The 13,978-nt window shown below is 43.3% G+C and overlaps 2 protein-coding genes across 2 annotated transcripts in view; both read left to right on the top strand.

The window, feature by feature from the left end:
* Positions 1-3,583, top strand: part of LOC142792738 (uncharacterized) — a 37,642-nt gene extending 34,059 nt beyond the window's left edge. The window contains exons 14-16 of the mRNA XM_075885662.1: positions 69-235; positions 306-449; positions 3,206-3,583. Of these exons, the coding sequence (XP_075741777.1) occupies positions 69-235; positions 306-449; positions 3,206-3,571 (677 nt within the window). The 3' untranslated portion in view covers positions 3,572-3,583. The remainder of the gene's footprint in view (positions 1-68; positions 236-305; positions 450-3,205) is intronic.
* A 1,358-nt stretch (positions 3,584-4,941) lies between these two features.
* The window catches only part of LOC142792736 (uncharacterized), a 30,236-nt gene continuing 21,199 nt past the window's right edge, over positions 4,942-13,978 (top strand). The window contains exons 1-5 of the mRNA XM_075885658.1: positions 4,942-4,960; positions 7,510-7,526; positions 8,594-8,709; positions 10,544-10,641; positions 13,578-13,640. Of these exons, the coding sequence (XP_075741773.1) occupies positions 4,942-4,960; positions 7,510-7,526; positions 8,594-8,709; positions 10,544-10,641; positions 13,578-13,640 (313 nt within the window). The remainder of the gene's footprint in view (positions 4,961-7,509; positions 7,527-8,593; positions 8,710-10,543; positions 10,642-13,577; positions 13,641-13,978) is intronic.

Raw genomic sequence — 13,978 nt, 5'->3', positions numbered from 1 at the left:
GAGGTTACACTCTTGCCACTGGTTTCATATCAGTGTTCCCAGTGACTGCTTGTTTTTCTCGCCTTCAGATGGCGCGAAAAGAGGCCATGGTTGCTTTGACTCACGCTTGAACGCGCTGCCAGCAGCCGCCGGAGCTCGCAGGCCACGTGCTCCCGTGTTCGCTTTCATAAAAATTGTCGCTGTACCTTTGAGTTTTCATCTAACTGTGCTTCCAGCTCTGGCGATACCCGGAAAAGTAATTTCTTTTCATTTTTTAACTGAGGCAGCAGTTGAGCGTGATTTGACAACATCGCACTATCTTTTAGGTGGTTGCTCGAGCTCTTCTTCGACACGCAGAAAAGTTGCGACGCAGGGACCCAGCCACGAACGAACGCTGGCAGCGTTTCTGGGGAGCGACGGGTGCAATAACTCATGGCGCCACATACTGCCTCGTCAATAGCCGAAAACAGGTTGGACCACGTTTCTTCAACTGTGCTTTCAGCTGAGCTCTCGTGGTTAGTTTTTACTGTGAAACAAGTTGCGAATTCCAAGTTGTGAATTCCTTACTGGAAGCAGTCGGTATAGTTGTATGGTTGCAAGTAGGTGTTCGCATTTTACGTATGGCGTAGCTTTATTGAAGTTAAGTATAGTCGCTGGCAAGCCAAAAATAAAAAAAAGTAAAGTGTACCACTATCAATTTGTACTATGCACGTCCTACTAGAGCTGCCCTTTGCTGTTACGTAAACGTTCAGACAAACCAATAAATAATGCAACTATTACCCGCCCATACACAGCAACATTTTCGATGGTCGTCATTCGATGCAGTTGAAGCTTGCGATTGGGCCGCGTTTGACGTACACCGAAGCGGCAGCAGTGCGGTATGTTTTGCAACGCTCTATCACGTTGTGTCATTTCCGCAGCGTGAAAATCAGCAAGGTGGAAATATAAAAAAGAAGGGCATTGCGGTCTCGCGGGCGGTGCCTATAATTGTTATTAGGATGTCGATAATTGATTGATATGTGAGGTTTAACGTCTCGAAACCACCAAATGATTTTAAGAGAAGCCGTTGTAAAGGACACTGGAAATTTCGACCACCTGGGGTTCTTTGACGTGCACCCAAATCCGAGCACACAGGCCTACAGCATTTTCGCCTGCATTGAAAATACAGCCACCGCAGCCGGGATTCGATGCCACGACCTGCGGGTCAGCAGTCCAGCACCTTAGCCACTAGACCACCGCGGCGGGGCTATTCTTTATTGATTGATTGATTTGTGGAGTTTAACGTCCCAAAACCACTATATGATTATGAGAGACGCGGCGGGGCTATTCTTAGGATGTCGCAAAATACAGAGGAAAATTATGACCGTGAAGACATTTATAATCTAAGCAATTTCAACTGAATCCAACTAAAAAAAAACGGATGATACCAGACAGCAAGTTGCTTAACACCAACAAAAAAGCTTTATAACCTTATTAAAATCAGCGTATTCTGTCTATGCCACTTTTGTTCTATAAGGGTCTTTGTGAGGAAGATCTAGTCGGTATGCACGGTAAAGGAAAGAAGAGGATGCTTATGAGGATCAAGAGGATGCATCCCATCGGCTGAAAAAACTTGTAGCTTAAGCATCGAGCAGAGCCCGAGCTGAATAAACAGGGCCTCGTAGCCGAGGGAACCAAGCAGGGCAGACCAACGAGGGAAGGCGGTGCAGCAGTGTGTGACGTAGGGTTCTAAACTTCCCGTACATGAGCGAATGGTTCAGGCACTACCGTGGTGACTTACTGCTTGAAAAAGTGTGGCTTGTATGTGAGGAACATGAAGATTCATTCTGTGAGAAATATTGGCTTCGGGGATATATAGCCAGGGTCGTAATGGGAGCAGATCTACCTGAGATCTATTTTTAAGCCCTGATAGTATTGTTGAACACACTATTCCCTCTTCTAATAAGAAATAGATGATAAATATAAGATTTTTCTTCAAGGTGCCTAACTAACGAGGATTTTTTTAGCTTCGCTATTAGATCTGGGTGCCTTACTCGAGTAACTTTCATCAATCTGAGCACAGGATGGCAGCAAACGTTCAAGTTCTGTCGGACGAGGCATGATGCGAATGTCACCACAGATGTCTACCTAAACTGCGCGTTTTGGGAAAAGGGTCAAGAAAGATAAAAATAGGTTTGACCATGAATACGCTGAAGGGTTGGCACTTCAACTTTGCTGTGATTTTAACCTTATATATGGAATGGTAGTCTGCATGTTCACCCCGGGCCACCATCTGGCTCTCCGAGAACACACCTCCAGGTTTCATTGGTCACACAGAGTGGATGTTATATCTGGCAAAGCACACCATATCCGCAGCCCTATAGTGTAGAACACAGGTTGGCGAGAGGGAATGTTTTGTGATCACTTTTCAAGCAGCGTCTGTCCCTTTTGATTCGCCACTTAGCCTCGCAGCCCCACATGTCGTCTTTACTCGCTAAGCGTTTTGGACGCTGAGCTTCGGCCGACGTCTCCGTTTCTCTGTAAGAGACTTACTATCTGCATAGTGGGGCTTGGCATTCGAAACTCAGAGCTTCTACATTGTGGGCAATATCCTAAGTTATTGACCATTGATAAAAATTTAAAGGGTGTTAAAAAGATTTCAAACCGAAGCAAGAGCTGTTTCTGGGAAACATGGAACCTCTTGAGCACCCATAAACTTGAGTATGTGGTGGAACTGACATATGTAGAGATGAATTATATTATTAGATGTTATATTGTTATATCGTTATATGTATCAAGTGTATTTTTAAATATGTTCTTTACAACGAATGGATGTACTAACATCACAAAACGAATGTACGCAATTGCATTACACTAAAATAATGTCATGGAATGATTCATTGTCTATTGATGTAACACAATAAGATAACTTAAAATGATATGAGGCTCAATATCGCGAATGGTTTTGTGATGTTTCAATCCTATATTCGTATTTATTTATTTCTTGATACATCCAGGGACTATAGCAGTATTCTTTAACTTCTAAAAGCCAACTCTATGCACTTCCTGTGATAATCAATACACTGTACATAAGCGTGTTATATCTCACTCTGCTCTAAGCTTTGTACAGGGGGCCCGAATCTTCGTCGATTGCCAACTGCCCCCTCTTGCTGGGGCCTTCTTTTAATTTTTATTAAAAAAATTCAAACTCAACTTCCATTATGATCCTTCTTTTTTTCTCGAACAGAACGACACCCCACGGCTAGAGACCGCGAACGGAACCGCGACTCCGAATGGATCCTTCAGAGCCCACGGCTTGGCCTTGAAGTTGAGCTACCTGGCCTTCTTGATGTCACGTGGCGCGAGCACCGCCGTGACGACGAAGCTCGGACAGCGGCTTCCGGGCATTCGTCTGTCTCGAGAACAACTCTTCCTGGTGATGCACTGCGCCCTAAGCTGTACTGCGGGAGGCGGTCCCGGCAGTGCCTTCCGACAAGCGGCGGCCCGACAAAAGTGCGTTGTGGACTACTCAACGACCCTGGAACGCTTCGCCGACGGGCCGTGCACGAATGCTTCGAGAGTGGATAGCCTGGATAAATGTAGCTACGTGTAGGCTGCTAATAAAAATTGCTCACAATTTCAAGTTACGTTGCGTTCCCTTTGCCCACATTCAGCCTCAGTGGATGCGCTGTTGCCCCTGTATAGCGTAGAATCAGCCCTCACCCGAAAATTTTCAAAATAATAATAATAATATATATATATATATATATATATATATATATATATATATATATATATATATGTATATATATATATATATATATATATATATATATATATATATATATATATATATATATATGCTCTTCAACAACACACGTCCTGTATACAAGCTTCACAATACAACATGTAGCATCGCAGCAATTATTATTGCGCAGTAAAAGCGTACATTGTATTCCAGGCATGAGAAGGTCACATCATTACCACGACGACTTCGTGGTTTCAAGCCAGCCACCCATTACGAAAGGCACACACATGACTTCGCGTATTTCCTCAAGACCTTGTAGTGGGTGCACAGCACGTTCGAAAAGATGTCACGTGCATGGTTGCTCGTGGTTTAAAGCATGCTACCCATTACATAGAACACAGCTACACGCGAAAGCGTCACTGATACAAGCCACTTTAAACTTTATCGATTACCTTGTAGTAAAGCAGAATCTAAAATCCACGAGTAACGGAATACAATGAAAAGTGTGCACTAAGTAGTTGAAGCACGCAATAGGAACAGGATACCGCTACCATGCACGCTAAACTCTCAAAGGCAAAGCTTGAGGATCCCCCAATTTTGTTTTTCTGGAAAAAATAATTTTCAACAAATAATTTTAAACTTATCTTTGTTTTTCAGTGACTTTTCTTATATATAATTCAAGTATTTTCAAGAATGAGAGAAATCATTGCATTCCCACTTCTTTAGGCCTTCTGCGCTATAGTTGTGGCCGTTTGTTGCAGGCCTATTTTTGTGATGATTCTTTTATTGCTAGCCTGGTAGCATCTCACAGCTCTGCAGGGAAGGCAACGTGGATTAATATGATTGCGTAGGCTTAGTTATATAAGCATTTAATCTGGTTACGTGATACAAACACACCTCTAAACTGCGCCACAGCACCCGGGGCCTTATTTCTTCGTACCGTAGAAAAAAAAAGCCGACCTTGGGCAAAGGTATACGAAACTAAACCTACGAAAGAACCGTTGATAGTAGTGGAACTGTTAGCTAAAAATTGACAGAAGAAGAAAACGACGAGGCTTGGCACACGTTCTTTTCGAGCAGCGAGCGGGTGACATTTTTGACGTCTAAGGTTTTCGCTCTCAGAGATAAGGCCTCTCGTCTTCGCAAGTCTTCTAGACACACCGACTTTATACTAGCTGTCGCGACCTGTGTCACGACTTCCTCCCATTCTTCCGGCCAACTGTGCTTCATAAACCATGGGGGATCAAGAACAAGGTAAGCCTTCGCTTGTTATCGTCCGTAGGGCAATTAGGGTTACTTCAAAAGGGTCCGTTAGTCCTAAGCAGTCTGAATTGTATTACACTAAGCACACGTATAAAACCTATTCTGAGTTTATTAAGCACATCACAAGACAGGGTAAGCCGTAAATTTTGTCCTCTCCGTGCCACCTGTCGAGAGGGCAAAATATACCTAGTATGACTAGATATACTTCCTCGTATCTTGCTATACCTAGTTATCCCTGTAATCGTGTTTGACTAAACGCGTGGACAGTATTCATTCTGAATCACTCATAACTTCATAAGTCATAATAATCCTTCATTTTTTTTAATCTTAGAGTTATCTCGTTAAAGACGGCTAGCAATGACTTATTTAGTGTTCCATTTTAACAAGTTAGTGCTAAGTTTGCGAGAATAAAAGCGTGTTCATCATTTATTCTTAATTATCCATCACTTCGTAAGTCGTCAAAAATGCTTCGCTTTTTAAACATCAGTGTTGTCCCCCGTAAGATGACTAGGGATACTTCATAAGACCCGGTTAATTGAGCCCAGTTCATCATCATCATCATCATCATCATCATCATCATCATCATCATCATCATCATCATCATCATCATCATCATCAGCCTGACTACGTCCACTGCAGGACAAAGGCCTCTCCCATGTTCCGCCAGTTAACCCGGTCCTGTGCTTGCTGCTGCCAATTTATACCCGCAAACTTCTTAATCTCATCTGCCCACCTAACCTTCTGTCTCCCCCTAACCCGCTTGCCTTCTCTGGGAATCCAGTTAGTCCTGTGAGAAAAAGTGCATGAATGGCATTGGTTGGCCGAATTAATTGTACACTGCGCAATTTGTGGTTATGCCTTCGTTTTTGTGAAATTAGTGTTATTACTTCTGGGATCACTGGAGTTACTTCACAGGGATCAACTTATGCCTAATTCGTCCTAAGTGAGTCAGTCCAAAGACGTAGCTTTTTTCGGCATTTGCTCGGTTATAAGCAATGGCTAAACCTTCGCTTCTTTTTCTTTTAGCGTGATTCTCTTCAGTTCGACGACTGGAGTATTCTACAGCATTCTGTTAAGCTTATAGTCAGTCCTGGTTGCTTCAGATTTTACTATGAGGTAGTATTATTTTTTGTGCAGTTACATGAGAGGAAAAAAAGGTCGCGTGTGAATAATAAAGTATAATGCTGTTTATGGCATTCTGCCCATGGTAAGTAACATGACATGGGGGGCATTACTAATCAAGGATTCATGTGGCTCACCTTTTTTTTCTTCCTCATTAGATGTGGTGGACACAGTTTCAGTATGAAAGCCGACCTCGTAACGGAACAAGCTATTCGTTTCGGTGACTCCAACGAAGGTCGAGTTGGCCTGGAGTTGACTGGTCCGGTCATAGTGCGAAAGTTTGTGAGTTTGTTTTAGTTAATGCTGCGAGGAAGGAGAGAAAAAAGCCTCTAGTAAAACTTGGCATGCAAGTTTGCCCTCATCACCACCGGGCTGGTGGACATACCAAGTTTGGGAGGCCACAAGCCAAAGCTGTTGCCCGAGCCCACGGGACCAATGATTGGTTGATTGGTTGATTAACAGATATGTAGGGTTTAACGTACCAAAACACCACATGATTATGAGAGATGCCGTAGTGAAGGGCTCCGGAAACTTCGGCCACCTGGGGTTCTTTAACATGCACCCAAATCAGAGTTTGCTGTTCGTCCAGTTTTGAGCTACGCAGCAGGGTTGCCTCCCTGTCATGTTTGGTAACATGGACAGCTGATGTTAATTTTGGGTTCATTTAGCAGGCCCAGGCTACATGGTAAGTGTCGCTACCTTCACTACAGCACTGGCAGTGCGCGAGAATAAGCCGCATTTCAGGCACTCCCACATATTACGAGGTGGAAACTATGCCATTGAATTTAGAGTACGTCTACGATTTGAGTGCATCTTTAATGACCTATATTCGAGATGAGGACTCATTCACACAAGGTGACGAATTGTTGTTTTTTTTTGCCTGCTTAAGCAATATACCTCAAGCATCAGATCTCTATTGAAAACTTATGAAAATCTTCCCCTACGTTATAGCTGGCTTCACTACATTTTGTTTTCCATGAATTTGTCTCACAAAAAAAGGAGCCAGTCAAACCACTGTCACTATTTCACTCCGTATGGGGATCAGGTTCACACAAACTGCAGTGGGTGACATTGAACCAGCGTCAAATGGAGTTAACAAAATGCAGAGTTTGCCTCTCCAAGTTGCAGAGAATGGGCTTGCTCGGTCACTGACTCGACCGACTGAATCTTGGAAAGAAATTATCAACTCGAATAGTCGCACAGAAACGCTGATTCATTTTGTCCGCCATATGACGTCTTTGTTAGAGAATTACCGCTCTTATTTCATAACACGCCCTCGCATTCAGAACTTTATTCGCAACAGCCAAACCTTGCATTGTTTCAGGTTCTTCATTCTGCCTTTCGCAATTTAAAAGTCTGTAGTGGCAAAAAAAAATTCTCAACAGGTCTAATTTTATTTTTGTTTGTTTTTTCAAAAGGTGAAGAATCCGCCTCGGTAAGTACAATATGCACCGGTACAATGCTATCTTCTTTTTTTTGTATGCGATGCGTCGATATGATGACCGTGATGATGCGATGGATGTAATATTGAAACAATAGCTCATAGAAATCTAGCCAGTTTGCATGCAAGGGGAGAAAATTGTCCCTATACTTACGCGTGATTGCCAACAACGATCGCTTGCGTATATCGCCCAGAGTTCCGAACTAAGATTCTCTAGATGTGTGATATCTGGGCAAATGAACATATGGGCAGTGTTGCAACTTTTGCGTCAAAAGCAGGCCATCAGGCAGTCAGCACATAAGCGCAATCAAAAAGCGTGATCCCGTATTCATAATGTCCAAGTGGAGAACAGTTATAAATGGAAGTTGAAATAAGGTTTATACTTACTTGATCTGTTGCTTATATAAGGTTGCGGGAATAATGTTTTTTTATTATCATAGTAGCCTACAGAATACTTATGCCGAACGCAAAGTTACATTACAAGGAACGTTTCTATGCTATCTCCTGACGCCGACAAGAGCTCTCGCCAGTGATGCCCCGTCCTGCAACCGTGTCAAACTCTTGCAACCATGTCAATCTTTCCTGTCTTCTTACTTCCGTCGTTCGCTGTCCCTACTCCTCAGTCTCTCCTTCATCTCTCTCTATCTATTTACCTTTTAATCTTATCCTTTTAATCCCTTCTCTAACCCCATCCCTCGTGATCGAGCTACTGTTGAGGTGTCCTGCCACTGAGAGACAGTTACGGGGCTCACTTTTCTCTTCTTTTCACTTAAAATTACTTCCCCCTATGTTTTCTGAAAAAGTTATTTCTATTGGTTAGGTGAATGTATTGATTATAAAAACCCATTATAGTTTGAACCAGAACACAAATGTTAGTGTGCGCTTACTAAACTTGGGCACGAGTCGTACCTTCCTTGTTTTAACCAGTTGTCCGTGGTATACACGATGCCTCTTCAGATATTTACATGCCACAATACGGTGGGATTCACAGTAATCGCCCAACGACGCAGATTACACACCAGTGTAGTCACGCATCTAAAACGAATTAACTGATGACGCAGGGCGAGGAACAGGAGTCTTCCGGCCACGAACCTGAACCTGCAGCCGGCCAGCCGCAATCCACTGCAGCGCTTGCCAATGCTGAGCCGACGGCCCCCGCTGCGATTATCCCTAGCACGTAAGCTAGTGATCTGGTTGCTTTTGTGCGCACATGCCGAAGGCCAGAGAAATGGACATTCTGCGCCACCACGGTGGTCTAGTGGCTAAGGCGCTCGGCTGCTGACCCTCAGGTCGCAGGATCGAATCTCGGCCGTGGCAGCCACATTTTCCACGGAGGCAAAAATGCTGTTGGCCCATGTGCTTCTGGTGTACTTTATAGAACTCATGTGGTCGAAATTTCCGGAGCACTTCACTACGGCGTCTATCGCAATAATGTCGTGGTTTTGGGACTTTGAACCCTAGCAAGTATTACAAAAGGACGTTCTTGCATGCAGCGTGGAAAGGTGGGCACAACATGGTAAGAGATTATTATGATATAACTGCGCGATAGGACGAGACGCGTCGAAAGAAAATACAAACAAAAACAAACATGTGCATACTAATAACTCATGCACATCTGTTCTCATGCGCATCTTGTTTTTCATGTTTTTTATGTTTTATGGCCTGTCACATGCGGTGATCGATAAATTTTTAACGAGGTATAAGCTACGGCACCTGAATTTTTTATGAACATCATTTTACTCATAAGCAATCGCACGTTAAAGATACCGAGGAAGTTGATAGCACCCCCCCCCCTTCACCCACTGTCGCTTGTTTCACCCACTATCGCCCACTATCGCTTGTTTTCAATACACCAAAATGTCACTCTAAAAATGAGGTATAGAACTACCGAAATGACGCTAGAAAAAAACCTCACTTAAAAAGCAATACGTGTTGTTGACGATAGCGGCGAACAGAGAGTCGCCCGTCGGGGATCTGCCAAGTGGTACAGCACGTCAACCACCATATGATTATGAGAGACGCTGTAGTGTAGGGTCCCGGAAATTTCGACCACCTGGAGTTCTTTAACCTGCACCCAAATCTGAGCAAACGGACCTACAACATTTTCCCCTCCATCGGAAATGCAGCCGCCGCAACCGGGATTCGATCCCGCGACCGACAATTCTTCACACGATCTACATTTCCACAACAGCGAGGTTGGCTTAAAGCTTTGCATAAAAATATGTCAATGTTGTTTTGCCATCCCACAACAATGCCTCCTGAATGCACTTGTCAACTGACGATCTCCTAAACATGTCTTTCCGGTTCATTACTCAAGCGGTCTGTTTTTTTCTTTTTTCATGTCGACTTCAACAAACGTCATTGTGTGTTGTCTTAATGGTCCATTTGATAGCATGCAATGGTAAACGCACGACTGTAAAGGTGACGTTTGAATGCCCTTCTAAAGTGTCCTTCAAATATCGTGTAGGTGTGTGCAGGGTTCTTTTTCAAGGGGTAGGGGCGAAGGTTCGTTGTAGCGCCCCCTCCCGATTATGTCAATGCACGGAACTGACTTTGTGCTCCCCCATTCACCCTATAGAGTTACTGTATATGCTAGCATATACAGTAACTCTAACATACCCCGAGCAGCAGCGCCCCTTCTCTGTTGTGGGAGTGTATGACACTGGATTTGCGCCCCCCTTTCATCCCTCTTGCCCCGTCCGATAATATTTATTGACTCCAACTCATTGACTCCAGTGTTTAAAGTGAATTGCGCATGGTTGTGTGCTTGAGTGAATGGGCCATGGGTTTGCACTCAGAATATTTTTTTTCGACTCAAGCTTCTACAAAGGCTTCATACTCGTCTTTCCAGGAAAGTACCTAGAACACATTAACTGTAGCAGTATAGCCCTTCTGTTCACCGACCGCGCTAACGTGATAACATATAGAGCGGCGTAATTCATAACGAATATGTGTATTTTTTTTTTGGAGACAAGTGTACATTATCTGCCTATACTTCACGCTTCGCACAGAGAGACGCCAGCCTGCATGATCCTGGTGGGTGTCGTCGCAGTCATGACAGTGGGCGCGGTTGCTGTGGCCGTCGCGTGGTACCTCTTGAAAGAGATGCGTGAGTTGGCGCCGCCTTGTGCACGACTACTGTGACTGAGACAACGCTGCTTTTGTTTTTCGCGTTGGTACTGTTGCAAAATAATAACGGAGGATCTAGGAGCTTGCCGCACTCTATCGAAGAAGAGGAAGCAGGGGGTGAATTGGGGCACGCGCACGTGGTCGGGCCAAGTTCGCCTCTAGAATTGGCATTAAACGGACGTCTCTTCTTCACGTCTAGGCAACGAGTCATTTTGCCACAGGTCTTGAACAACGTGACCGGGAACAGTCAAATTGCACGGTCACATCACCTGAATGCAGCCGATTACCGCGGAAGCGTTTATAACACTAAAGGCTCCAGCGGAAATGTGTGCCTTGCAATACAACATGTGGCGTTCGTATTGGTACATTTCGAGTAAACGTTTATTAGATGGAAAGACCCCTCTTAAATTGCTCCCCACTGCACACGTCTCTTTTGCAACTTTCTTTTTGGCCGAAAAAGGTGCAATGTACTTCAGAGAACACGTGCGTGTAGGTTTCGTCTGTTATTTATGGGAAGGTCGCATTAGCATTTTTTAGATGGGATAACATTGTTAACCTAAACCAATCGTTCTGCGCATGTATTCCACCGAGAGAGGGCGTTAATGAGAAATTTCGATGTTGCGCTCTCTTGTATTGTCATTCGCATTCTTTAATTTTATTCATTTTTGACAATTGTTGAAATAATGAAATATTTACAACTTAAAAGTGCAGTAACTTTTCTAAAAATAAAAATGATCATTCACTTATCACTTCTAAAATATTCGTTCAGAATAGTTGGAACATGGAGCATATGTCACATTTTTTTTTAATATTGCAAACATTTTTGCTTCGTAGTGTAGCAAAAATCTCGAAACCACTATTTGAAAATTCATCCATGAAATACCTGAAAATAGTTCATTATGTCTTAATGCATAGTTCATAGTGTATTCCAAACAAAAGTAGAATTTTCAGAAGAAACTACGTTCTATGACAGAAGGACTAGAAACACGGTGCTAGTGCAACGGCGCTCCTGATCGGCTGTCGCACTGCCGATACCCTCCACTTCGCTACCAACGTATTATGAGAGATAGCAGAGACGCTGTAGCAACTGTTTCATTGGAGTATTGAAAAAAAAAAAAAGACTGCAGAGAAATTTATTTTTCGAGCGAGTTTCTAAGGGCGGCACAAAAAGCTCCCCCACCCTGGCTGTTAAACCTGCCGCAGTTGATTCCAGAAGCGCATGAATATTTTGTAAGCAGAGGTTTCCCTTCTGAGAAGCCCCCTCAAAAAGTAAGAGTCCCTGCCCCTTTAACACTGAGAAGTGATAACTTTGTCGATAGGCAACCTCACAAACTGTTCATTACGATTAACATTGTACTTTCACAGGAGTTCCACAGCGGTCCACCATCTCTTTTTTTTCCATATTTTCGACCGTTTTTTAATACAAAAAGCCGATAGAATAGGCTTTCTGAACACTCGTTGTCGCGTGAAATGCGTTGGGCACGTTGCCAGTCAAGCGCTTCCGGTGCTTGAACTTGTCGAGAAATGCCATCAGTCTCTTCGCTGACAACTTTCATGCTACAGGTGGCTGACGCTCATAAGCACCAGAATAAGAACCAAGTGATGGCGCCTTCATCGTTCTGAACTTTTCAGACAAAGACCTATCTGCTCATTTTATATTACATTAAGAATTTGACGAAAATTGTGCTACATGCCAGCAACATGCCATGCCCAGTATATATACCATTAAACGCGCGCACTTCGGTGTTATATGCATGTTATGTTATATGTTATATGTATGTTATATGTTATGTTATATGTATGTTATATGTTATTGCACCATCAGTGTTATATGCATCCCGGCTTTCTAGTCGCGCGCAACGCCAGCAGTCAGTAATCTTAACCGACTTAAATAAAAAAAAAAACCTATTAGTCCACTTTCAAAGAGAAAACTTAAGCTGTTTCAGCAAAAATAACAGAGAATCTATCCATTAGTGGCATTCTCTGAATTAGAGTTTCGAACTTATGTTTGTCCCTCTCAGGCTAATGTATTAACATGCTTCGTTACTGCACACTTTGAACGAAACACGGCAGACTATTGAATCGAAACAAAAAGCCGCGTGACATATGATAGTAATGACGTCATAATGCGTCGTAAACGTACGATCGTTATGACGTCACGGTGTACAGGATCATGGCTAGGCATGTAGGATTGAAAACTGGGGAAGTTGGTAAATATTCAAAGCGGGTATAATCAAAGCAGTGCAAAAAGAAACGAAAACCAAGACTGGACAGAACACGAGCACTAGCCACCTTATAATACTATTATTATAAAAGCTCCCCCTCTGCCTCCCCCTCCCCCCCCCAAAAAAAATGACGTGGCGTATTGAACTCTTGCTTTCTTAGACCTCATTTATTTTCGCGCATTTTCGTTTATACCGGCTCTGAGTCACATGCAGGTCACATAATTTTGACGTCATCGTGATCTCATCGTGACGCTGTATTAAACTTAATCACAAGGCATCGTTCAGTGGTCAAATGTATAGGCCGGAAGACGCCAAAGTGAGGCCCAGAAAGAAAGCTACTGGCGGGCGGGGGGGGGGGGGAATAAATGATGCAGTTAGGTGGAAATATCAATTCAAATCAACGCGTATCTCTTTCAGCGCGTCTCGTTATGCCTTGGTGAAAGTATAGTGCACGATTGTTTAACTTAATACATTGTGGTACAGTAGTCTTTCACCTTCAAATTTTAGTGTTTCCGATAGCTCCAGTAATTAGATATTGGCTCTCACCCTTAAAAACTGCATTTTCGTCCCTGGCGAATGTAACAGCTTACGCCGTGTCCTACTCGCTTTTTTTTTGTCATCATGTGTTGGTAGAATATGGATATAAAGTGAACACTAAAAAATCCTATTGCTTTCCGCATGTCACTGCCAGCCGCAAAAGACACAGGATTGCCGCCGAAGAATACGCCATCGACGACGCCCAAGAAAAAGACGGGTAAAGTGGAGTAACCTTTGCCTTTATGCAGTTGAGCTTAATATGAATTCTATCGTAGGGGACAGGTTTTATCGCGGGAAATTTGTCCATGGCGTCTTCAGGATAGTGAAAATTATGACTACGCATTTATTTCGCCCGTCTTAAATGTTACATGCTACAAAAATCATCCCTACGACGAGCCCTACACGCTTCCTTTGTATTTTCAAGAGTACTAACACTGAATTTCCCTCCAAAGTTATGAATTTCTGTGAACATGTGTATATCACCGGCAAAATATCAACAGCGAACATAGCTTGGAACTTATTTTTCAAAAATTTTTGAAGTTCGCGTGAGTAATC

This window comes from Rhipicephalus microplus, unplaced genomic scaffold (genome assembly GCF_043290135.1).
Source record: "Rhipicephalus microplus isolate Deutch F79 unplaced genomic scaffold, USDA_Rmic scaffold_237, whole genome shotgun sequence".
NCBI classification, from domain to species: Eukaryota; Metazoa; Arthropoda; class Arachnida; order Ixodida; family Ixodidae; genus Rhipicephalus; species Rhipicephalus microplus.
The sequence above is the reverse complement of the archived record's forward strand: the minus strand, read 5'-3'. Positions and strand labels throughout refer to the sequence as shown.